General features: G+C 42.0%; 2 protein-coding genes across 11 annotated transcripts in view; one reads left to right on the forward strand and one right to left on the reverse strand.

The window, feature by feature from the left end:
• Positions 1-5,887, forward strand: part of NCF2 (neutrophil cytosolic factor 2) — a 42,171-nt gene extending 36,284 nt beyond the window's left edge. For both annotated transcript variants that reach the window (XM_040263833.1, XM_040263831.1), the window contains exons 14-15: positions 527-704; positions 3,902-5,887. In XM_040263833.1, coding sequence (XP_040119767.1) covers positions 527-704; positions 3,902-4,014 — 291 coding nt within the window. In that variant the 3' untranslated portion in view covers positions 4,015-5,887. The remainder of the gene's footprint in view (positions 1-526; positions 705-3,901) is intronic.
• SMG7 (SMG7 nonsense mediated mRNA decay factor) overlaps positions 5,368-23,301 on the reverse strand; it is an 85,268-nt gene continuing 67,334 nt past the window's right edge. For 3 of the 9 annotated variants that reach the window (XM_040263826.1, XM_040263830.1, XM_040263823.1), the window contains exons 12-23: positions 22,283-22,343; positions 21,021-21,140; positions 20,079-20,367; positions 14,904-15,048; positions 14,051-14,433; positions 12,833-13,204; positions 11,940-12,089; positions 10,109-10,189; positions 9,512-9,671; positions 8,692-8,862; positions 8,431-8,576; positions 5,368-7,796 (exon numbers count right to left, since the gene is read on the reverse strand). In XM_040263826.1, the coding sequence (XP_040119760.1) occupies positions 7,683-7,796; positions 8,431-8,576; positions 8,692-8,862; positions 9,512-9,671; positions 10,109-10,189; positions 11,940-12,089; positions 12,833-13,204; positions 14,051-14,433; positions 14,904-15,048; positions 20,079-20,367; positions 21,021-21,140; positions 22,283-22,343 (2,192 nt within the window). In that variant the 3' untranslated portion in view covers positions 5,368-7,682. Of the gene's footprint in view, positions 7,845-8,430; positions 8,577-8,691; positions 8,863-9,511; positions 9,672-10,108; positions 10,190-11,939; positions 12,090-12,832; positions 13,205-14,050; positions 14,434-14,903; positions 15,049-20,078; positions 20,368-21,020; positions 21,141-22,282; positions 22,344-23,301 lie in introns of all 9 variants that reach the window. The other 6 variants (XM_040263824.1, XM_040263822.1, XM_040263825.1 and 3 more) reach the window with 5 other exon arrangements.

Genomic DNA, 23,301 nt, shown 5'->3' on the forward strand with positions numbered 1-23,301 from the left:
GGGATGGCACAGACAAGTTTGCCTTTCTGTAACAAGGTGCCCAGTGTTATGGGTGCTGGGGAAAAGGTGTTGACTTGGGAGTTGACTTTGGGTTCTTTTACTTACTTGTGATTCAACCTGTTTCTCCATGTGAGAAAATTTAACAATTGTACCTACCCTTTTCGGGATTAACATAAGGTTTCAGTAGGATTTTAAGATGATCTACAGTCCTGTCGACCTTTTGGTTCCACTTACCCAAAAGGCAACCCACTCCAGTACTCTTGCCTAGAAAATCCCATGGACAGAGGAGCCTAGTGCCCATGGGGTCACAAAGAGTCGGACATGACTGAGCAACTTCACTTTCACCCAACCATCCAGTGTTCATAAAGTACACACCAGGTCTATGCCTGGCACTGATCACAAACTTGGCTTTGAGTTTATATCCCAGGTGCTACATTGACATTTTGGTGATTGATTCCTTCAGTGATGTTCAATGTCCATGGCAGGAAGTTAGGAAAACTAATAAATAGGCCCTTTACTATTTCAGGGTGACCAGGGCTTCCCAGATGAACCCGAAGAAAGCAAAAAATCTGATGCTAATAACCAGACAACAGAACCTGAGCTTAAGGAAGGGAGCAAAGTGGTAGCTCTCTTCAGTTACGAGGCTACCCAGCCAGAAGACCTGGAGTTCCTGGAAGGGGACGTAATCCAGGTGATATCAACGGGTAAGTGCTACTCCCAGAGTGCAGAAACTAATGTACATGTTAGCAGCATAAATACAAGGGCAGAGAGAAGAAAACATCAATCAGCTACAAACTTTAGCCAATGGTTTCAATTTCCTTCCCAGTTCTTAGTGGGAGGGAGCAAAACTGAGTGTGTTCGCCTTTCCATCTGTTTCTCTCTTGGGCAGGGAAGCAACCAATGGCAGACTTCGATCACATATTAAAGATGGTTTCGGAAGCCATGGGTTCTCACACTGGAGTTAACGAATTGGAAGGGGGCTTCAACCACTTTGTGTTTGCACTGAGCTGTGTGACAGTGATGTTTTGCAAACTACAGGTCTTTGAATTGATGTACTTTTTGAAGATGAGGGAAGAAAGGCATACATTTTGCCTTAAAAAACAACTATTCAGAATTGCTGTCTCTGGTGACTTCCCAGGTTGTTATAAATCAAACACAGTAAAAATTAAAATAAGTGGAGGGTTCTAATTTACTGCTTCTCAAACTTAAGTATGCTCATGCATCTTTTGTAATTTGTTAAATTCCTTTGACTCAGCACCGAAGAGTCTGATTCAGGTCTGGGGTGGGGCCCACTGATTTCCACTTTTAACAAGCTTCCAGGTGATGCTGGTCTACTGACCATACTGAGAAGCAGCATTCTATTAATAACTCATGGTTTGACACTCTGCATTTCTTTACCTGGTAACAAGTCATATCAAAAGTTTCATTCACATGGCTGAAATCTTGTACATTAGCAATGCAAAACAGTGAAAACAGAACACCATTATCAATTATAACAGAAAATTAACAGACTAAGAAATGAGAGGGAGAAATGTCGGAGAGGGCAATGGCACCCCACTCCAATACTCCTTGCCTGGAAAGCCCCATGGATGGAGGAGCCTGATGGGCTGCAGTCCACGGGGTCGCGAAGAGTCGGACATGACTAAGCGACTTCACTTTCCCTTTTCACTTTCATGCATTGGAGAAGGAAATGGCAACCCACTCCAGTGTTCTTGCCTGGAGAATCCCAGGGATGGGGGAGCCTGGTAGGCTGCCGTCTATGGGGTCGCACAGAGTCGGACATGACTGAAGCGACTTAGCAGCAGCAGCAACAACATAAGAAATGAAAAACAAACAGGGTGCATGGTCGGTGCACATATTCTAAAAGGGAGAATGGAAATTCAGTTGTAAGAGTGGGATTAAACTCTCCACACCATTTTTAAAGTGTCAGAACCAAGCAGCTGGCTAAATTTGTTTTTCAGGGGTGGGGATCAGATAAAGATGAACAAATGCTCTGAAAAGTCTTCTGGGTAGATATGGAGAGAAGGTGGTATACTCTTTACTGGGATTTGTATAGAAGTCTAAGTTGGTTTAATTCAGAAGTACCTATGTAAGATTTTGAAACTTTTGTAACACATAGGGAAATAGAATTCAGCGTAAATATTGTGTAGGGCTGAGGGGTTGAGTTCTGTTGCATTCACAGTTATGAAATTGTTTCATTCCAAAAGCTTCTCAAATTTTAGCCATTCGTATGTCTTCTTCGGAGAAATGTCTATTTAGTTCTTTGGCCCATTTTTTGATTGGGTCGTTTATTTTTCTGGAATTGATCTGCAGGAGTTGCTTGTATATTTTTGAGATTAGTTGTTTGTCAGTTGCTTCATTTGCTATTATTTTCTCCCATTCGGAAGGCTGTCTTTTCACTTTGCTTGTATTTTCCTTTGTTGTGCAGAAGCTTTTAATTTTAATTAGGTCCCATTTGTTTATTTTTGCTTTTATTTCCAGAATTCTGGGAGGTGGATCATAGAGGATCCCGCTGTGGTTTATGTCGGAGTGTTTTGCCTATGTTCTCCTCTAGGAGTTTTATAGTTTCTGGTCTTACATTTAGATCTTTAATCCATTTTGAGTTTATCTTTGTGTGCGGTGTTAGAAAGTGATCTAGTTTCATTCTTTTACAAGTGGTTGACCAGTTTTCCCAGCACCACTTGTTAAAGATTGTCTTTACTCCATTGTATATTCTTGCCTCCTTTGTCAAAGATAAGGTGTCCATATGTGTGTGGATTTATCTCTGGGCTTTCTATTTTGTTCCATTGATCTATATTTCTGTCTTTGTGCCAATACCATACTGTCTTGATGACTGTGGCTTTGGAGTAGAGCCTGAAGTCAGGCAAGTTGATTCCTCCAGTTCCATTCTTCTTTCTCAAGATTGCTTTGGCTATTCGAGGTTTTTTGTATTTCCATACAAATCTTGAAATTATTTGTTCTAGTTCTGTGAAAAATATCGCTCGTAGCTTGATAGGGATTGCATTGAATTTGTAGATTGCTTTGGGTAGTATACTCATTTTAAATGTGAACCATCTGGGTAACTTGTTAAAATGGATTCCGAATCAAGTTTGGGGTGGGACCTGAGATTTGGCATTTCTAACAAGCTCCCAGGATCCAGCACAACAAATGCTGATACTCGTATCATAGAAGGAAGAATCAAGACAAGTTTGCAATCAGAATTCCCTTGGGTGAACTCCACACTAATGGACAGTTTCTGGGGACAGGATCCAAGTACCACACGGTGCTGCTGTAATGTCTGATGGAGACACATTACATCCAAAGATGAGCCTCTGATCTGAACAGCTTCTATGGTCTGTTGGATAGGCTCTAGAATAGGTCACAGCTACCTGAGGTGTCTGATATTTATTGGCAGAATGACCCTGAACAAGCTATTAACCTCTTATAGTCTCAAAATAGCTGCTATGAAAATTCTTGTATTTTACAAGCATGGACTAAACCCATCATTAGCTCCAACTCTCTCAATTCTTTGATCATTCACTAGTGAACAATCATTATCTATTTAACCAATGGCATATCCTTGTCCTATAAACAAAGGTTCCCAACAAAGGTAAAAGTCTATGTTTAAAAAAAAAAAAAAAAAAAAAAACCACCTCACACATAAGGATTCATTGTTCAATTTCTTTCACTTTGGTAACTTTTTGAAGACTAAATTTTTCTGCATTTTACTCCTGTGTACAAACCAATAATGAGATAGCTCCTATGTTCGCTCTTACCAGTCACTCACTTTTCCAACATTGACTTTTCCGTCAGCACAACTCGGGGTGAAGAAAGACCAACCCAAGTTCTATGTGGACTACTCGGGTGAGGGAATTCTCCTCTACTCATTTTAGAAGTCAACGTATACTTTTCCTTTTATCAGTGAATGAAGAATGGCTGGAAGGGGAGTGCAAAGGGAAGGTTGGCATTTTCCCCAAAGCTTTTGTTGAACTACATGCAGCTACAGACTTGGAAAGCACACCCAGAAGAGTCTAGGATGTTTCACAACCTACAACGTTGAAGAAAAGGAAGTACTATCGCTTACAAGATTTGGCACGCCTCTGCTGTACATTTGAGAGACATCTCTAGTAGAAGTATTAATTCATCTACTCTTCCGTTAAAACTTAACCTATTAGACGATGATGTGAGAACTTACAATGATTACGTTGAAGACGGGGGGTGGTGGTCGGAAATGTCTAGAAGAGGGGGGTCTTCTAGGGTGCAGAAAATCTGTTTCTTGCTTGGAGTGCTGGCTACCCATGTTCGGTTTGTGAAAATTCACCAAGTTGTATACTTACTATTGGTACGCTTCTCTCTATATATGTGACGCCTCAATAAAAAACTTACAAAAACAAGATACCCAGAGTGCAGGCCCAAGACCTAAGTATAAATACCCCCACTCCTAGACCATTACTATCACAAACTCCCGGGGACTGAGGTAACTTTATAGGTAACTCAGAAGGTGTGAGCACGCACACCTACACACATGAAACCGACATTTTGGGGATTAGAAGTCTCGCTGCTTAAACAGAACCTAGACTGAGTTATGTTCCCCTGGACTATAGCTTTTAATTTCACAGAAAATTAAAATACTGGAACTACGTCCCTTGATTTCTTCTCATAGAGGACATCTGTTAGAGTTCAGTAGTGAGTATATGCCACTAATACTTGAGATGAAAAGGGACCATGCTCAGGAAGCCAGGTGGTTAGTACCATCTTACTAGGTTACATTTGTTTTTCAGGATTAACTTGGGTGAGTTTCCATAAATTCAAAACGCCTGGCCTTAATTCCCCTTCCTCTAGTGGAATATTCTGTTAACAATTTTTCAAGTGTGTAGGTGCTTATGAAAAGCACATTTAGGAGACAAACTGCAGACTGAATCAACACCAGTATGAAAACGCAGCTGGTGGGTGTGCGCACACACACAGGTGAGGTGCGGTGTTGGCTTCCGCATACAGTGAAGGCCAGCAGGTTACCACTGGAAATCAGGGGACACAACTTGAGGAAATACAACCCCAGAGCAAAGAACACCAAATACTGTTGCTGCTCATCACACTGAGTTGAGTTTACTGGGCCAATAGGATACACGGTCTCTGAGCTGCCTTATTAAGGGTGACAGTAAGGATAAAAATGCTGAGTTGTTAACTCCTTTGCTTAAGCCATTCTTTATTAGAACCCATCCTTTTTGTAATCCTGCACATCGGTTTGAAATATTACTAAAAACAAAAATAACCGTGAAGCATTTTCGATTTTTGACCTTTCATTCCCCTAGATGACTTGTGAGTAGTTTACATTTGTTAAGTTGGATTTTCTTTCAGGACAGCAAAGAAACAATCTCTACACAGATCTGGTTGGAGAGAACATGGTTTAATTAAAGGCAAAGCTGATTTCAGCAGCTGCAGGTCTTGCACAGACAGACCAAAACAAATAAACAAAAACAAAAAGAAACACAAAAGAAAGTCTGCTACACAGAACCAGTTTCTGATGAAGATTCTCCTTTCCCTCATTACTCCACACTGAGGATGATAAGGTGAGGAACCCCGCCCCAAGAGTCAAAAAACATTCCAAACACCAAATTCTCATGCAGAAATGGGGCTGCAGACAGGACGTGGGCACTGCGGGAGCGGGAGCGAGACGGCGAACCTGGTGGGCGTGTCGAGGGTGCAAGAGTTGGTGACGGTTCAAACACTGGAATGTTGCAGCTGCCTGAATGCAGAGCTCAAACACACAAAGTGGGTAAAGGCAGCAGGGAAGGAGGCTCGGGAGGGAGGGGATGGGAGGACGGTGGTCACGGAGGAGGGGCTGGAGAGAAGCACAAAGGGTTTCATATTGCCATTGGGTGGGGGACTTCACCCTTTCAGATCTTTCCAAAAAAAAAAAAAAAACAAACAAACAAACAACACAACATCAAAAACAGAAAACCCCAAACACCATGTCAAACTAAAAGAGCAGTAATGTAAGCATTCGGGACTCCAACCACTCTCTCGGAAGAGCAATGAGCATGAATCTCTCACCCCCTTTCATTGCTGGGGTTGCCCAGACTCCAGTGACGACCAGGGCTCCTGGATGTGCTTTGCTCTGTAGCTGTTTTCCAGCTCTTGAGTCCCACGCTAGCTCCACACACTCACACGCACCACCACTCCCCTCCAGGGAGCAGGGCCAGCGTGCACACACACGAACACTCACGCACGCGAAGGAGAGCCCTCCCAGAAAACAAACCCTACCACTAGCACAGCAATTGGACATTTAGATTGTTTCCATAATTTCCCCTTAAAATATTACTTTTCCAGGAAATGACTATCAGAAATGCTGTCCTTCTGTTTCTACACAAGAAAACTCTTCAGTCCTCTTTCCTTCTAATAAATATCAGATAAAAAGTTTCTTTTCTTTTCTTCTGCCTTCTCCAGAGTGGACTCCACTGTGTTTTCCTTCTGTGCCTGATGCACAGGCGTCCGTGTCGCCTTGGATTTCCTCTGAAAGTGGAGGCTGGGAGACCACAGCCGGGCAGGGGCCTGGCCGCTCAGCGGGCCGTGCGCACGCCGCCACTTCCTTCCGTTTCAGACTGTCTTTTGGGCCCCAACTGCTGGCCCCCATGCTGTTGCTTCTTGGCGAGATGTTGTACACGTTAGGAATAAAAACGATTACAGCACACAGCACAGGGTAGAAAGGGGGTGGAGGTAGGGACTGGAGGAGGTGGGTGGTAAGTAGGATGGGGGCACAAAAACCAACCAAACAAAAAGTAACCACACTGAAAGCTTCTACCTATTAACCTGTGTCAGGCCATGAATGGACTAGCCTGCCTGCTGTGGGACTGCCTGCGACACTACCGTAAAATAGACCGGAGTCACAAACGTTCCTTTAGAGCCCTACGGCAGTCCTCGGCTAGTCCAGCCCAGCACCAGCAGCCATGCGGCATCCTCAGCTGGGGCTCGAGCACCTACAGAGTGAAGGGCATTTCTGGCTGGAGTCTCCAGGCTAGAGGAGGGCCCACCAGAACCTTCTGAGTCCAAGCGGAGGCCGCATCCTCGCCCTCATGGACCGTTTCCACGGGCTGAAGAGGTCGGTTTCCCCATCCTGTCACCACCGACCTCTCACAGGAGCAGTGCACGGGGTTTTCCTTGCTACACACTGACTAGAAGAAGCACATCTGTGTATGGAGAATTCAGTGTGATATCTTACTACCGAGAGTAATAACAGTAATAAAAGATGGTCAGGAGTAATTTCAACTACATTCTCAGTCAGCAAAGCAATCATTAATGGATTCCTATTTTATTCCCCAAAGAGGAAAAAAAAAGGACTGAGAAGTTCCCATTGGCTTCTCCCATCTGCCTTCCCTTCTCAGCTTTCACTTCCCATGTGGCTGGGGACATGCACGATGGAGAAGGTGAGAGGCGGTGATATCAGGTAACTGAGTGAGACAAACAGCAGTTCCTCTCCCCCTCCGGAAGGCCCCGGGGGGACGGAGAGTTCCTGATGGTTTTTTCTTTTTGTTGCACTGCGGACATTTCGTGCACACTCAGCGGGCTGGTGGAATACTTACACCCTCTCAACAGCGAGACACAGAAAAGAGGGCTGCCACCTGCAGGGAACTGTGTGGGTCAGTCCTGCAAACCCAACATGCCATGGTTTATGGAGCCTTCATTCCCAGGGTGCCGCTCTGGCCTCAGTGTGGAGGATTCATGGCGCCTTGTCCCCGCTGCTGTTTCTGCTTCTGCTGCATTAACAGCTGCTCCAAAGCAGAGGGTCCAGGATGCATCATGGAACTGGACCAGATAGACTGAAAAACAGCCCAGAGCTTGTCAGCAGAGGTCACATGCCTGGTTGTCTGAAAGGGATTTGATTTTCAATCCCAGCCAAACATAAAGGTGTGTATGTCCCAAGATCCCCAAACCCTGAAAAAATCCAGCTATTACAAGGAGTTGCTGTAAGACCAGGTCCTTTAAGACTGGTTAGTTAGTTCTCATTAAGATCATTTTAAACCAGAAAAGGTGAAAGTATGTTTTCTATAAAGTCTTTTTACTAAAATTCAGCTCCATGTGAGAACAGACACTGACTTTATAGGTTTTAGGCAGGCAAAACATTTATGAAATTAGATATCCTTCTTTTACTTGTTCAGAAAAGGAGTAAAGAAAGTATTTCCAGATGAGTCAGAATTTTCTTAATCTTAGAATCCAACTAAAACCTTCATGTCTGTCCCCCAGAGGATACTGGTTTATCACTAGTGAATTCAAAAATTTAAAAAAAAAAAAAAAATCCTTTTAAAGAATCTTATAATGCAGACCATGCTTTGGAGACTTTGCCAGATATATAGTATGAATCAAACAATCCTAAGGGCCTTAGGAATAAAACGAGCTATTTATGTGAATGAATACAGAGACATCTCATATGGTTCTTGTTCCTGATCCACTCACCTTTAGGCTCTCCATGAGGACAGCAGAGGAATCCTCCATGGATGGGCCATGGCCTGTCCAGGAGCCACTTGGAGTGCTGGCCTGATGCCAACTGCTCTCAGAGGATGATGCTGCTGAGAGATAATCGATGCCAAACCCACCCATGGCTAGAAATGAAGAGAAAAGAATAATTCAAGAAGATGTTCTTTCACTGTCAAAGGTCCAGGAAGGACACAAAGTAAGTTAGTTCACTTCTGCTAAGCAATGAAGACTGGATCTCACCTGGCTTATCAGTTTTCCACCGGTCTGCAGTTCTCCTATCCCTGTTATCTGGAGTCCCAATGGGTCCAAAATTGGAGAATGGGACAGAATTGTGGTTGTGTGTTGGAGGGGAGCTTGGCAGGCTGCTTGGGTTGGAGGAATGAGGAGACTGGCTGGCTGGTGTTGAATGATCTATTGAATAACAGCAATGCAAGACATTAAATAGAAATGTTTCACAAACATAACAAGAATGAAAGTTTCCGGTAGATTTGATCACTTAAATTCTCTTAAAAATAACCACAGGGTTTCGGGAGAAAGGCAAAATAAAGGCCCCCAGAGGGACCCTGCCAGATGTACTAGTCTGTATTACTGTACATGTCTAAGGCACTTTCCTTACCTTAAAAATAAAAATGTGGACAGTTTTGTCAAACGTATGCATTGTTTTGGTGTGCCTGTTTCAGATAAGTATATACTGGTCTTCTCTATCAGGGCAGAATTGCCTAACCTTAAGAATTTTCCTGCAAAGAATGAATATCTACAAATAAAACTAAAAAACAGCTGCAAACCTTAAGATAAAACTCGTATTTTTCTCCCTTACAACTGTGCTCATTACTGAGAATGTAAAACAGCTTTTTTAAATGGCATTTATTATGTGAACCAGCTCACCAGGCTTTTTTACACCCCATTTTCCTTCAGAAGTTACTTTAAAAACAAATACAAACAACAACAAAAATCATAGTAACAGACAAAAACCACCAAATACATAAAATTACCAAACCACACTATCTTTCAAGTGTACGGGTAATAATGCAAAGTCTATAATTTAAAGACTAGTCAATACCTGAACTGGCAGGAAGAGATGGAGACCATGGAGTCCCTTCAAAAAGGGAGTACAATGATGTTTCCTGGGGAGCCATTGAGGGATTAAGTTCTGCTTTGGAGCTGGGTGTCAGGTTTTTCCCGTATACCTCATTGAACACACTGTTATTTGGGTATCGTTCCTGAAAGACAGCGACCACCAAGTTAACAGACTCACTCCAATGAAAGAAAATGTAGTGTTCATGCACATGGATGCTTGACAGATCTTAAGACTTTCTTTGCAAGACAAACTTTTGAAGGCTTTTACTTCTGTTTCTTTCAGTTTTCCTGTTTTTATTCATTTGCTTTTTACTTTCCCCCACCCTTTATCCTGTTCTATGTAAACCGCTCAGGTTAAAAAGTATGAATAATTTACCTGGCTGAACAAGAGAGCCTCATTTCAAACTTATAAAAGTCTCCAGTATACCCTAATCAAAGCGGGGGGAGGGGGGAGGGGTAAAATCAGATACCTGGAAAATACCAATATATGGAAGAGAAAGGAAAGAGAAAAACAGATGTATTGAGACACACTGGGAAAGAAAATGCTAGCCCACAGCAGGATGCCTCACTGTTTACGCACCTGATTGAGGGAGAATCCGGTGAGAGACAGGAAAGAGGATGAATGTGACATGAGCTCTGAGGGCTTCTCCAGTAAGGATTTCTTCATAGTCCCAGAGGGAAAACAAAAGATAGTTAAATTATGCTTTCCATTTTCTTAGTAGGAATTTTAAGATACCATACAAGCAAAATAAAGGACCACAATTTAAGAATACCTGTATTCATCTCTCTTGTACAAATTAAAGCTTAGAAAGTATCAATTCAACTCGGATTACTTTTTACTAATACCATGGTCCTGCTAAGGGCCAGTCATCACAGGTGAGTCAGACAGAACCCTCCTGATCAGTACTTCTAACTTAAGCACAGAGATCCTGGCAGGGACACTGGAAACTGGCAGTACTGAGTATTCACTAGGTAAGAACCTCAGGAATCCCTTTGTCACTAGCTGCATTTAAAATGCTCTCAAAACAAGACGCTGAACTGATCAAACACTGTTTTCTTCCTAATTTCTTCCCCCCTCGCTAGAATCTTAAAAACACAGGCATTAATGACTTTAAAAAAGCCTTTAGATCCATTTGACAACTGGCTTTGTTAGCATGGTTCCTAAGCAACTCTATTTGTGGTATGTATTCAAACACTTGCTAAAGTCAAGTTTACATTTACTGGTCCTTAAGAACTCACTGGTTTAAAAAAAAAAAAAAAAAAGCTGAATCTCTGATGCTCACTATCACTGAACTGTTGGTCAACAAAGCATTTCACTTGCTATATGCAAGGCACTGTCACGCACATGACATCATTAATGATGTTAAATATAGGAAGGGTTATAGTTAAGGTGTTTTTTCTTTTTTTAACATGACAAAACCCCACTAAAAGCAAACCCCCCGCCCCCCGCCCCTCTTGTTTCACCATGAGGTTCATTTCCAAAGGAGAAGGTAAGCACAACTACGGATTAGGAAACAAGTGAACAGAAAGGCGCTCTGCCCCTAGGCCCTTAAGCCACCCAGCCAAAACAAAAACAAAACAGCAAGAAAGGCAAACAGGTAGAATCAACAGTTTAGAACGTTTTCTTACCCTGTGTTTATGGAAAAGAATCAGCAAGAAAGTGGAACTCAAAAATGTTTTACGCTTTATTAAGAAGCAGGGAAGGGGAAAAAAACCTCATAGCATACATCTTTCTTGCAGTTCCCGACCTCAGTAAAACATGTAAATAATGGCATCCTTTGAAATGCAGACTGGGATATAGAAGATTATTTTTAAAAGATACTACTAATCAATTCTTAGATCTTATCTCTGTGCTCACTCATTGATGGTACTCCAATCGTGTTTTTAAATCGAGTCCTCTTCATATTACAAATCTGGCTCTGAATTTAGATCAGGGCTTTTAGTTAACCAAACAGAAAAGAACCACTTACTGTTTAGTAAAATCAATCTAGAATCTTTTTATTCAGTAAAACATCTGGAACATTATTTCATTTCATATTTTGAATACATGAGGAAAAATCTCACTGTTCCTAAGCCAGATTAAATGACACCTAAAATTCCCGGGCCAGGTGGAAATGACACCTGAAAAGGAAGTTAATTTCCCAGCGTTACATCTTGTGTGTGCCCAGCCCTGCAGGATGCTTTCTGGATAACATATATTACAAAGCTACAAGATTTGGGCAAACTATGGGACGAAGTTTTGCCACATTTTACTGTCATGTGAATGTTAGTTTGGGCAATCAGGAAATAAGCTTTAAAATTCTGTTAAAAAAAGGAAAGCCCTAGAAAGAAGAAACTACCTATTCTACTACAAAATCTCAGAAGAAAAGGTAGGGGTCACAGCAAGAAGAAGAATTACATCAAATACATACAAAGAGGCTTCGTCCAGGAAGAGAGGCGAGAGGCCCCAGCAGAGCTGGGTAAAGATCAGGAGGGTTAGAAAAAATCAGCTCTTCCTCTTCCTCCAAGGCAGCCAGACTCTTTAACAGGTCCGGAGGAAGCAGAGGGGAGCCTTTGGGGTCCTAGTGACAGAAAGGATCACAGTGAGATGCAATAAGGGATGACAAAAGCACAGCGGAGAAGCAGCATCATTAGGGAGACGGCGGCAGCTAAAGTCAAGGAGGAAGCTGTAAGGAGCAGTAAGACGGCATTACGCAAAGAGGAACAGGCTTCGAAACACCAAAGCAAAGTGACACAAGGACAATGAGAAGGAAAGATCAAGACAACGGAAAGAAGTAAAGACAGTGACAGACAGAGCAGAACATAAAAGGCTAAGGTGGAAGCCAGGGAAACAACGCAAGGGGGCAAAGAGATCAGTGTTATCTTGGGCTAACAGAGAAACAGCATTTTTAAAAATGTTACCAACACACACCTGTTTCTCATGAGTGAAAAGGGCAAAGACCGGGAACTCCACTGTCAAAGATGACAGGCTAAATTTGTTCCTCTCAGAAAGCCACTTGCTTAAATATGCAGTAACCCTACTTTTAAACTTAGATGACTCAGCCCAGCTGAAAGGAGCTTTGTCTCAGAATTCTCTAATGTGCTGCCTTAAGAGATTTCTGCACATGGTCCTCTCTGCCAGACCGTCAAGTTCAACGTCAGGAATGGCATTCTTCAGCTTCCCCAAATCTATGTGGTGTGAAGAGGGCACCAAGAGCTGCGCCCACTTACTCAGTGGTGTTCTGTAGCACTAATGAGATCAGAGGGACCTTTAAACATCTACCTGAGACCTCTGAAATGCCTGGTGACAGGGAAGGACACGCACCTCAAATGGCATCCTGGGCACAGGGTCCTGCTCTGGACGGAAGACTCCCGGGGACCGTTTGCCCCTGCGGTCCACACTGGCTTGCTGTGCCATCACAGCTCTGTTATCAGCAGCGCTGTAGGAAGAATCCCAGTAGAACTCCGGGATCTTGACTTCTGAGGGGTTATGGTTATATGGCTCCATGGGGAAAGGCTTCATCGTTTTCTCAAGAGGCTGCTGCTGCCTTACAGGAGGTTGCAACGACGGCTCAAACAGTTTTATGGGGTCTTGGGTTTGAAGGTAGTAGGGCTGTTTCACAGGCATGATTTTCCCTAATGGGCCTTGAACCTGAGGGGGATTCCACAGCTGTTTGGAGGCATCTGCCTGTTGATACTAAAAAAAGAGATGCCTGGTTCACCAAGATGAGGATAAAATGCAATGTTACTTCACTCAGGACTCACAGAGAGAACTTGAGAGATTTTACCACCAACAAAACTCTGGGTCACGCAGGGTTGTTGTTTCTTTAGGTTTTTTAATACACAGAGCTTTTTGAGAACAGATTAAGGGCACTGAGTTCATATTCTCTTTCACTTCCAATATTAAGAGGTTTAATTAATGAGGGTTTGAGTGTGGGTGGGTGGGCACGCATCCATTTCCCCTTCTGCTCCAAGGGCTGCAGGATGATAATACTTAAGACTGGTGTCACAGTTCTCTTAACATCTCATCAAGAGCACGATTCTGTTTCCCTTCTGTAGTTCAGGTTTAAATATGGGAAATTCTTTTCAGAAAATCCCTTTCTATAAAGCTGACAAGCAGTAGCAGCAAAGTATGGTAGGTGCTATCTATTCTCCTTTACAAAAGTAAAAAGAACAACTGAACTTTCCTAAACAGCAAAGACTGCTGGGTTCCCATAAGCATTATAAGTCTAAGCAAAAAGTAGTTGAATGCTTACTTTTTTTTTTAATTGGAGGATAACTGCATTACAATGTTGTATTGCTTTCTGCCATACAACAACCTGAATCAGCCAGGTATGCATAAATCCCCTCCCTCCCACATCCCACCCTTGCCCCACCCCGTTCCACCCTCCCCAGGTTGAGCTCCTGTGTCACAAAGCAACTTCCCATTAGCTATTTTACCAAGGGAGGTGGATTAACTAGGATTTTTAATTAACTTGACGCTGAATGATTTCAGGTGCTCCTCTCCTCACCTCAGCTGGAAGTACACACAACTGTAACTCACCTGTTGGAATCCAGAGTGGTGAGGAGGACTTTTCCCCAAAGCCGGCACAGCTTTTGTAGGGGACTGCTGCTGCTGAGCTAGAGCTTGAACCTGCAGCTGGCTTGCAGTCTGTGCTGCTGGCGGAGCGGGGAGAGGTGGGAGGGGCTGCTGGGACGGCGGCTGAGGCTGCTGGGGTCCCTGGGTCACGGGCCCTGGTCCGGAGGGCCGCTGCTGGCTGTAAGGGATGTGGGACTGTTTCCCAGCTTGCACCTGGTTTCCTGCTGGAGAGTGAGCTGCAGGCTGAAGGAAGGTTCCTGGGACAGAAACACCAGCTGGGAAGGTGTAACCTGAGCCCATAGAAAATGCCACAGGAGGGGGGATAACATATGTTGGGGGCGGGAACCCTTCAAAATAGAAGAACATCGTTTTAGTTCTAAGGAAACTTAGCAAACGAAAGACAAAAATTAGTCATTTGGGGCTGGGGTGGAGAAGAGGTTTTCTAATAAATCATGAAAGACAGGGATCAACCATCAAGTAAGACTCAAGTGTCAAACTTTAACCTGATTTCAAGAATTAAATACAGGTTACTGCCTGCTTCTTCTATCCACTGAGGCAACTGGAATGTCCTAAAGGTTTCTCAGATGCCATGTTTAGTGACAGGCATTCCTTCATAATAACAAGCATGCACTTGCACAGAAACTACAGGTAAATGGCTCAAAAATAACTGAAACTATTAGAGAAAAGAGAACTACCTTATACCTTCTAATATTAAGGGTTTAGTAATGTCCTTCAGAGTCTAGAATTTCTCAGCAGGTGAATAGAAACTCCTACACAGATGGAATTCAGCAGAAGACATTACAAAACATGTATTTACCTGGCCGGCTGGGAAGAGGAGGGAAGGCTCCAGGGTGATGAATGGGGATGAACTGGGAGTTACTTGCTTGACTTGGGGTTTGAGTTACAGGTGTTTTCCTGGCTTCAGACACTGGAGTTTTTCTTAACTCTGTCTGAGATTTTACCTATGACCAACCAGAAGCAAGACTATCTATAATAATCTGAAACTCAAATGAGACAGAAAGCAGCACCTACTCTAACAAAGGATTTAAAACCCTATGTTAAAAAAAAAGTAAAGTACATGCTTGGTCCACTGGAGAAGGGAATGGCAAGCCACTTCAGTATTCTTGCCTTGAGAACCCCATGAACAGTATGAAAAGGCAAAATAATAGGATACTGAATCAGGAACTCCCCAGAATTAGGTGTCCAATATGCTACTGGAGATCAGTGGAGAAGTAACTCCAGAAAGAAAGAAGGGATGGAACCAAAACAAAAATACCCAGTTGTGCATGTGACTGGTGATAGAAGCAAGATCCGATGCTGTAAAGAGCAATATTGCACAGGAACCTGGAATGTCAGGTCCATGAATCAAGGCAAATTGGCAGTGGTCAAACAAGAGATGGCAAGGGTGAACGTCGACATTCTAGGAATCAGCGAACTAAAATGGACTGGAATGGGTGAATTTAACTCAGATGACCATTATATCTACTACTGCGGGCAGGAATCCCTCAGAAGAAATGGAGTAGCCATCATGGTCAGCAGAAGAGTCCGAAATGCAGTACTTGGATGCAGTCTCAAAAACAACAGAATGATCTCTGTTCGTTTCCAAGGCAAACCATTCAATATGACAGTTATCCAAGTCTATGCCCCAACCAGTAATGCTGAAGAAGCTGAAGTTGAACTGTTCTATGAAGACCTACAAGACCTTTTAGCACTAACACACAAAAAAGATGTCCTTTTCATTATAGGGGACTGGAATGCAAAAGTAGGAAGTCAAGAAACACCTGGAGTAACAGGCAAATTTGGCCTTGGAATGCAGAATGAAGCAGGGCAAAGGCTAATAGAGTTTTGCCAAGAAAATGCACTGGTCATAGGCAAACACCCTCTTCCAACAACACAAGAGAAGACTCTACACATGACATCACCAGATGGTCAACACCAAAATCAGACTGATTATATTCTATGCAGCCAAAGATGGAGAAGCTCTATACAGTCAGCAAAAACAAGACCAGGAGCTGACTGTGGCTCAGATCATGAACTCCTTATTGCCAAATTCAGACTCACATTGAAGAAAGTAGGGACAACCGCTAGACCATTTTGGTATAACCTAAATCCAATCCCTTATGATTATACAGTGGAAGTGAGAAATAGATTTAAGGGCCTAGATCTGATAGATAGAGTGCCTGATGACCTATGGAATGAGGTTCGTGACATTGTACAGGAGACAGGGATTAAGACCATCCCCATGGAAAAGAAATGCAAAAAAGCAAAATGGCTGTCTGGGGAGGCCTTACAAATAGCTGTGAAAAGAAGAGAAGCGAAAAGCAAAGGAGAAAAGGAAAGATGTAAGCATCGGAATGCAGAGTTCCAAAGAATAGCAAGAAGAGATAAGAAAGCCTTCTTCAGCGATCAATGCAAAGAAATAGAAGAAAACAACAGAATGGGAAAGACTAGAGATCTCTTCAAGAAAATTAGAGATACCAAGGGAACATTTCATGCAAAGATGGGCTCGATAAAGGACAGAAATGGTATGGACCTAACAGAAGCAGAAGATATTAAGAAGAGGTGGCAAGAATACACAGAAGAACTGTACAAAAAAGATCTTCACGACCCAGATAATCACAATGGTGTGATCACTCATCTAGAGCCAGACATCCTGGAGTGTGAAGTCAAGTGGGCCTTAGAAAGCATCACTACGAACAAAGCTAGTGGAGGTCATGGAATTCCAGTTGAGCTATTTCAAATCCTGAAAGATGATGCTGTGAAAGTGCTACACTCAATATGCCAGCAAATTTGGAAAACTCAGCAGTGGCCACAGGACTGGAAAGGGTCTGTTTTTATTCCAATTCCAAAGAAAGGCAATGCCAAAGAATGCTCAAACTACCACACAATTGCACTCATCTCACACGCTAGTAAAGTAATGCTCAAAATTGTCCAAGCCAGGCTTTAACAATATGTGAACCGTGAACTTCCTAATGTTCAAGCTGGTTTTAGAAAAGGCAGAGGAACCAGAGATCAAATTGCCAACATCCACTGGATCATGGAAAAAGCAAGAGAGTTCCAGAAAAACATCTCTTTCTGCTTTATTGACTATGCCAAAGCCTTTGACTGTGTAGATCACAATAAACTGTGGAAAATTCTGAAAGAGATGGGAATACCAGACCACCTGACCTGCCTCTTGAGAAATCTGTATGCAGGTCAGGAAGCAACAGTTAGAACTGGACATGGAACAACAGACTGGTTCCAAATAGGAAAAGGAGTGTGTCAAGGCTGTATACTGTCACCCTGCTTATTTAACTTATATGCAGAGTACATCATGAGAAACGCTGGACTGGAAGAAACACAAGCTGGAATCAAGATTGCCGGGAGAAATATCAATAACCTCAGATATGCAGACAACACCACCCTTATGGCAGAAAGTGAAGAGGAACTATAAAGCCTCTTCGTGAAAGTGAAAGAAGAGAGGCAAAAGTTGGCTTAAAGCTCAACATTCAGAAAACGAAGATTATAGCATCCAGTTCCATCACTTCATGGGAAATAGATGGGGAAACACTGTCAGACTATTTTTTTTGGCTCCAAAAATCACTGCAGATGGTGACTGCAGCCATGAAATTAAAAGATGCTTACTCCTTGGAAGAAAAGTTATGACCAACCTAGATAGCATATTCAAAAGCAGAGACATTACTTTGCCGACTATCTGTCTAGTCAAGGCTATGGTTTTTCCAGTGGTCATGTATGGATGTGAGAGTTGGACTGTGAAGAAGGTTGAGCGCCGAAGAATTGATGCTTTTGAACTGTGGTGTTGGAGAAGACTCTTGAGAGTCCCTTGGACTGCAAGGAGATTCAACCAGTCCATTCTGAAGGAAATCAGCCCTGAGATTTCTTTGGAAGGAAAGATGCTAATGGTGAAACTCCAGTACTTTGGCCACCTCATGCGAAGAGTTGACTCATTGGAAAAGACTCTGATGCTGGGAGGGATTGGGGGCAGGAGAAGGGGACGACAGAGGCTGGATGGCTGGATGGCATCACTGACTCGATGTACGTGAGTCTGAGTGAAATCCGAGTTGGTGATGGACAGGGAGCCCTGGTGTGCTGTGATTCATGGGGTCACAAAGAGTCGGACACGACTGAACTGAACTGAACTGAACTGACATGCTTATTCACCTCACCTAAATTAAAAATGGGAAAATCAAATTACTTAAATACCTCAAAAAGCTGTAAGGGCTTAGTTTTACTCGTACAGTTATTTTGCTTTCAAAAATCACAGAAGTACGAAATATGGACGAGGACTGAGAACTCATTTCTTTTATAAATGACACACCCAATGCCAAAAGAGTGAAACAGTTGCCTATTTTCTTAAGCCAATGTTATCAGCCCCAGGGCCATGTATTCTCTAATTCATTAAGAACATACATGAATTGATAATGATCACTAGCTCACAGATGAGACACTTGGCCCTCAGTGTAACTTCATCTGGGAGGCTTTAAAGGTATCATTCAAGCACCCACCCTCCACCCTGCAACGCTACCACCCCCAGAATAAATGAGGATACTTTCAGCAGTAAAAAGTCAGGCCTGAGATCCTACACGTGGCGCTCGAGAAGCAGATGCCATATGCACTGCTCAAGCAATATAAAGATGAGCAAAATGAGGAAAACCGGCAGCATTTAATAGAAAACTCAGGGTGAGGTACAGAGGGTGGTGACACACTGATTATTGTCAGGCTTTCTTTAATCACAGATACTCAGATTTAAAAGGGATGAGAGACTGGAAGAGACTTCATTTTCTTGGACCTTTCTGGGAGGCAGCTTCAGAGAATGAAGGCAGAGCAGGCAGGAAACAGCTGAACTCTTCACCCCTAAAACACTGATCTCTGGCTTTACAGTTCTTTTGGCATTTGTCCCTTGCCTTTCCCCAACACCTCTCACTCTCTCTGTGCCTTTCCTCAATTTCTACCATGTTTTTCTCTGTTTCTCCCCCTACTATTAATATTAAAATGGAACTATTATGTCCTTTCCCCAAAAAAACCTTGTAAGGAAAATACACTGTAGATATTTTTTATCTGAAGGCAGCTTTCAAAAATGTAAGAATCCTCATGCCTACTGTAAATAAATACATTTGCCAGAATGTGTTTAATGAATCAAATGGCTACAAACATTGGTGGTATTAATAAGACCAGCACAGAGTAAAGACCTTTTTCTGTTTATATGAAATCATCTGTATCTCTTTGGTAAGATACATACACACACATATATATATAAACAAGTCACAAATAACTGAGTAGTGTTTATCTTTCCCCAGCAGGAGACTTGGATTCTTGCTTTACAAATTCCCATGAGTCAGGATAACACTGAGGTTATACAATGCTACTGGCTGGGGCAGATAGAAATGTCAAGGAAAATCTTTTTCCAAAAATGTATTTCATTTTGTAGAGTGAATCTGGGAAAAAAGAAAACAAAACAAAACGAAACGAAACACCACTGTGTAAGCCTTAACATACTCAGCTATGTGGGATATATAAATATCTCAAATTTTTTAAAAATCGCAGTTATAGCTCCCAAAGAAAATGTAATTATTTGTGAAATTGAGAGCTCTGCAACTGGTCTCATTTCCTACCACTTAAACTGGAGAGAAATGACAAAGATGTCCAACCAGGTTAGGATTTTTTCACTCACATTACAATTTCTGTGAACTGACAAGAGTATCGATCTACCACAGTTCTTCCTATTACCTGGCTATGCAGCCTTCTTAGGGTGCACTGAAGCTTCCGAAACAGCCACTTCACAAGGGTTTAGCAACGGAATGGAACTCTTGCCTTTTGGGAGCCTCCTCTACCTGCTTTCTAGCTCAAGCACAGCTCACCTGCAGTGCCACACTCTGCCTTCCTGTTTCCTGCACCTTTTCTAGGGTGCCTTTCCTGGTTTCTGTTTCTCTCTTGTTGTCGTCCTTTCCATCATTCTTAGTTACAGTTACTCCTTTGCTACAGTCCTTCTCACCTCTTTGGGAGGAAAACTTCTTCCTTGGTCTCTGTTCGCTTCTCGTGGCTTAATGTTCTCTTTGAAGGTGACCACTGGTTTCTCTCCTGTGTCACAGCTGTTGCTTAGATTCCGGCCTGTAGACAGCACTGATTTCAGTCCTGGGTTCCCGTCAGCTGCCAGGGACTCTATGATGGTTGTGTCTTGCAGAATGAGGTTCTCTTTGGCTTCACTGGGGTCTTCCAGTATTAACTCTGGGATTTCTGTGATAAACAACAATTTCCCTACCTCATTTTCACACTGAATCAGCCTAAAAAAAGTAAAAATAAATCCATATATGAAAAACATAAATCTAAAAAACAACTGAACTTTGTATGGGTCCCACAGCCTTAAAATGTGGGAAACAGCAGGATGCAATAGTGTGGACTTGGGGAACATAAACAGTTTCCGCAGAAACTCACATTCTCATTATGCCACCACACATCACCACAACACACGCCTAGACCCTTTTAACGTTTTTCTAGTAAGTATAGTTACGTTTGCTCAGCATGTTTTCAGCACAAGGCACTAGAGTAGGCCCTTGAAGTTCCTATTTTCTAGGTGTGAAAACTGAAGCTCAGAGATGCCACAAGCATCATCCTGGTCTGTCTTGACTGAAACTGACCACCATGCATGCCCTTTTCAACACAAATCACCATAACTGTGAACATACAATTTAGTTACGATTTATACAGACGTTTATAAATTGGAGAAGCATCTCATAATAAATAAGGGAGACAAGGCCAATTCCTCTAAAAGAGGCAGTGTAATGAGAGGACAGAGATTAAAGAAATTCTAAAGATCACTAGGGTCATAATCTGATGCTGTGTTCCCAACCTTTTGATTTAAGAGTTTATAATCAATAGCTTTATACCCAAGTGTAAAACTCATATGGGGTATGTGTATGTATCTGATGAGGAATACCTTGGCTGATTATCTGCAATCCATTTGCCTATAGAGATCAAACGCTGCTGTCGTATTTGTCGTTGCTGACCCTCTTTGTCGCCTGTAATACCCTGATGACCTTTGGAAAAATCCAAGTTCCTAAAATTGACATAAGCAAATTATAGAAAATTAAACCTAATGAACTGCAATGGCTTCAGATTTTTCCATACAGGTTAGCTATTTGTTGTAATTAGCTCCATTTGCTTGAACTTATCTATACTCTTAAAGACTGTAAATACCACGAAACAAAGCAATATTAATGTGATATTTTTATTTATATTTCACTTTCTCATGGAGGAGTTGAAATAAATCACAAAGTTTTATTAGGAATGACTTTTTTTTAAAAAGAAGAATAAAGTTTTTATTTAACAGTAAGCTCACATTGTAAGTAACTTACTTCAAACAACCATGGCAATGCTAGAGTCTCTGAGATAGCTATTCTAACAGATAGTATTATCTATTCACTTCAAGGTGGTCCAACCTAAATCAGAAAAAAACTATCACATACCATAAAGTGTAAAGAGCAAAAAACTCATTGACATTAGAAAAGTAAGTCAACCTAAAAAATAAGGGTTTTTCAAATTTCTCTTTAAGCCATCTAAAAAAAAAAAAAAGGCAGCAGCATCTAAGAACTTCCAGGCAGTAGGCCAGAAACTGAGGATACAAAGATAAATAGTCTCCCGACCGTAAGGAACAAATAATTATGATTTAATCCAAAGAGATAAAAGCTAAGCAAAGAATAAGAGAAGCATTATAAAAGAAACATTACTGTCTTCTGATAAGCTTTGAAAAGGTTCACAAAATAAGAGATACCTGACCTGGACCCTGGACAGGTATGGTTAAGAGCTTACAGATTAGTAAGGGAAGGATGAAAGAGGAATGTGAATGTTTCAGGCACAGCATGAACAAAGTTTTGGAGGAATAAAAGTACAGAGTTATTCAAGTACAGGTAGGTCACAGTTTATGTATAACATGTGTAACTACTGGAGGGGGAAGGGGGTGAAAGTCGCAGGAAATATGGCTGAAAAACTAAGCTTTTGGACATCGAGATAAAAAAGATATTTTAACAACTTGGGATGTGTAAATTGAAGTTTTCTGTACTAGTAATGGGACATTATCAAATCTATACTTTATAACTGCAGAAGCAGAGTAAAAATGGACTAAGGAGAGAACTTTTAAGTAGGGAAGTACATTAGGAAGCTTTTTTATACTCTAGGTAGACAGCGACAAAGGCCACCCACCTGAAAGAAGGTCTCAAAGCCAAGAATCCTTGTAACTCAAACTCCTCTGGAAGTGGTGTTGCTAGAGAAGGGCAGAAATCAAGACTTGTAAACATTTAAATTAAAATATTGTTCAGCAGGATATTGGTTCCTATATTAAAAAAAGAATATTTTCTAGACAGAAAGAAAGATTAATGCTCATAGTTCTCTGTTCCTCTTTATAGTTACTGTGATAAAATAACTTACCTGTCAAGCCCCTACCTGTGGCCTCTGAGCCCGTGACATTGCCCTCATACTCACCTACGACTCAAGGCTGAGGAGGATGTGTACGATGGACCATTTTTTCCCCCAGCAGCCTTAAAAATTCACAGCTCGATCCATTAATCACAATGTTTAGATTATCTCCTTGTTAACTCAAAGCACTGAATATCAACACTACATCACCCAGGAGCTTGTAAGAAATACAGAATCTTGGGCATTATCCCAAACCTACGGAATCATAAACTGCATTTTAACAAGATCCCAAGTGATTCATTTGCAAATATGATGCTTGAGGGGCACTGATCCAATGGAAGAAAAATAATCAGAAAGGAGTCAATCAACTACAGTTTGTTCAGTGCAGTGCTACTTATAATGGGGCAAAGTTTTAAGCAAATGGATAATCATTAAATAAATTATGGCATAGCCATAGGATGGAATATTAAGCAGCCTTTAAAAAATCATGTTTCAAAATGTTTAAATGACAAAGAAAAATTCTAAGAGTATCTTGTTAAATTTATAAAGCAGGTGTGTGTGTAGAGGGGGGCGCTTAGTTGTGTACAACTCCCCATGGACTGTAGCCCGCCAGGCTCCTCTGTCCATGGAATTCTCCAGGCAAGAATATTGGGGTGGGTTGCCATTTCCTTCTCCAGGGGATCTTCCAGACCCAGGGATCAAACCCAGGTCTCCTGTATTGCAGGCAGATTCTTAACCCTCTGAGCTATAGGGAAGTCCAAGTTGTAACTATATCACATAACTTTAACGATGTGATATCAATCACA

The sequence above is a fragment of the Oryx dammah genome, unplaced genomic scaffold, assembly GCF_014754425.2.
Source record: "Oryx dammah isolate SB20612 unplaced genomic scaffold, SCBI_Odam_1.1 HiC_scaffold_21, whole genome shotgun sequence".
In the NCBI taxonomy this organism is placed as follows: domain Eukaryota; kingdom Metazoa; phylum Chordata; class Mammalia; order Artiodactyla; family Bovidae; genus Oryx; species Oryx dammah.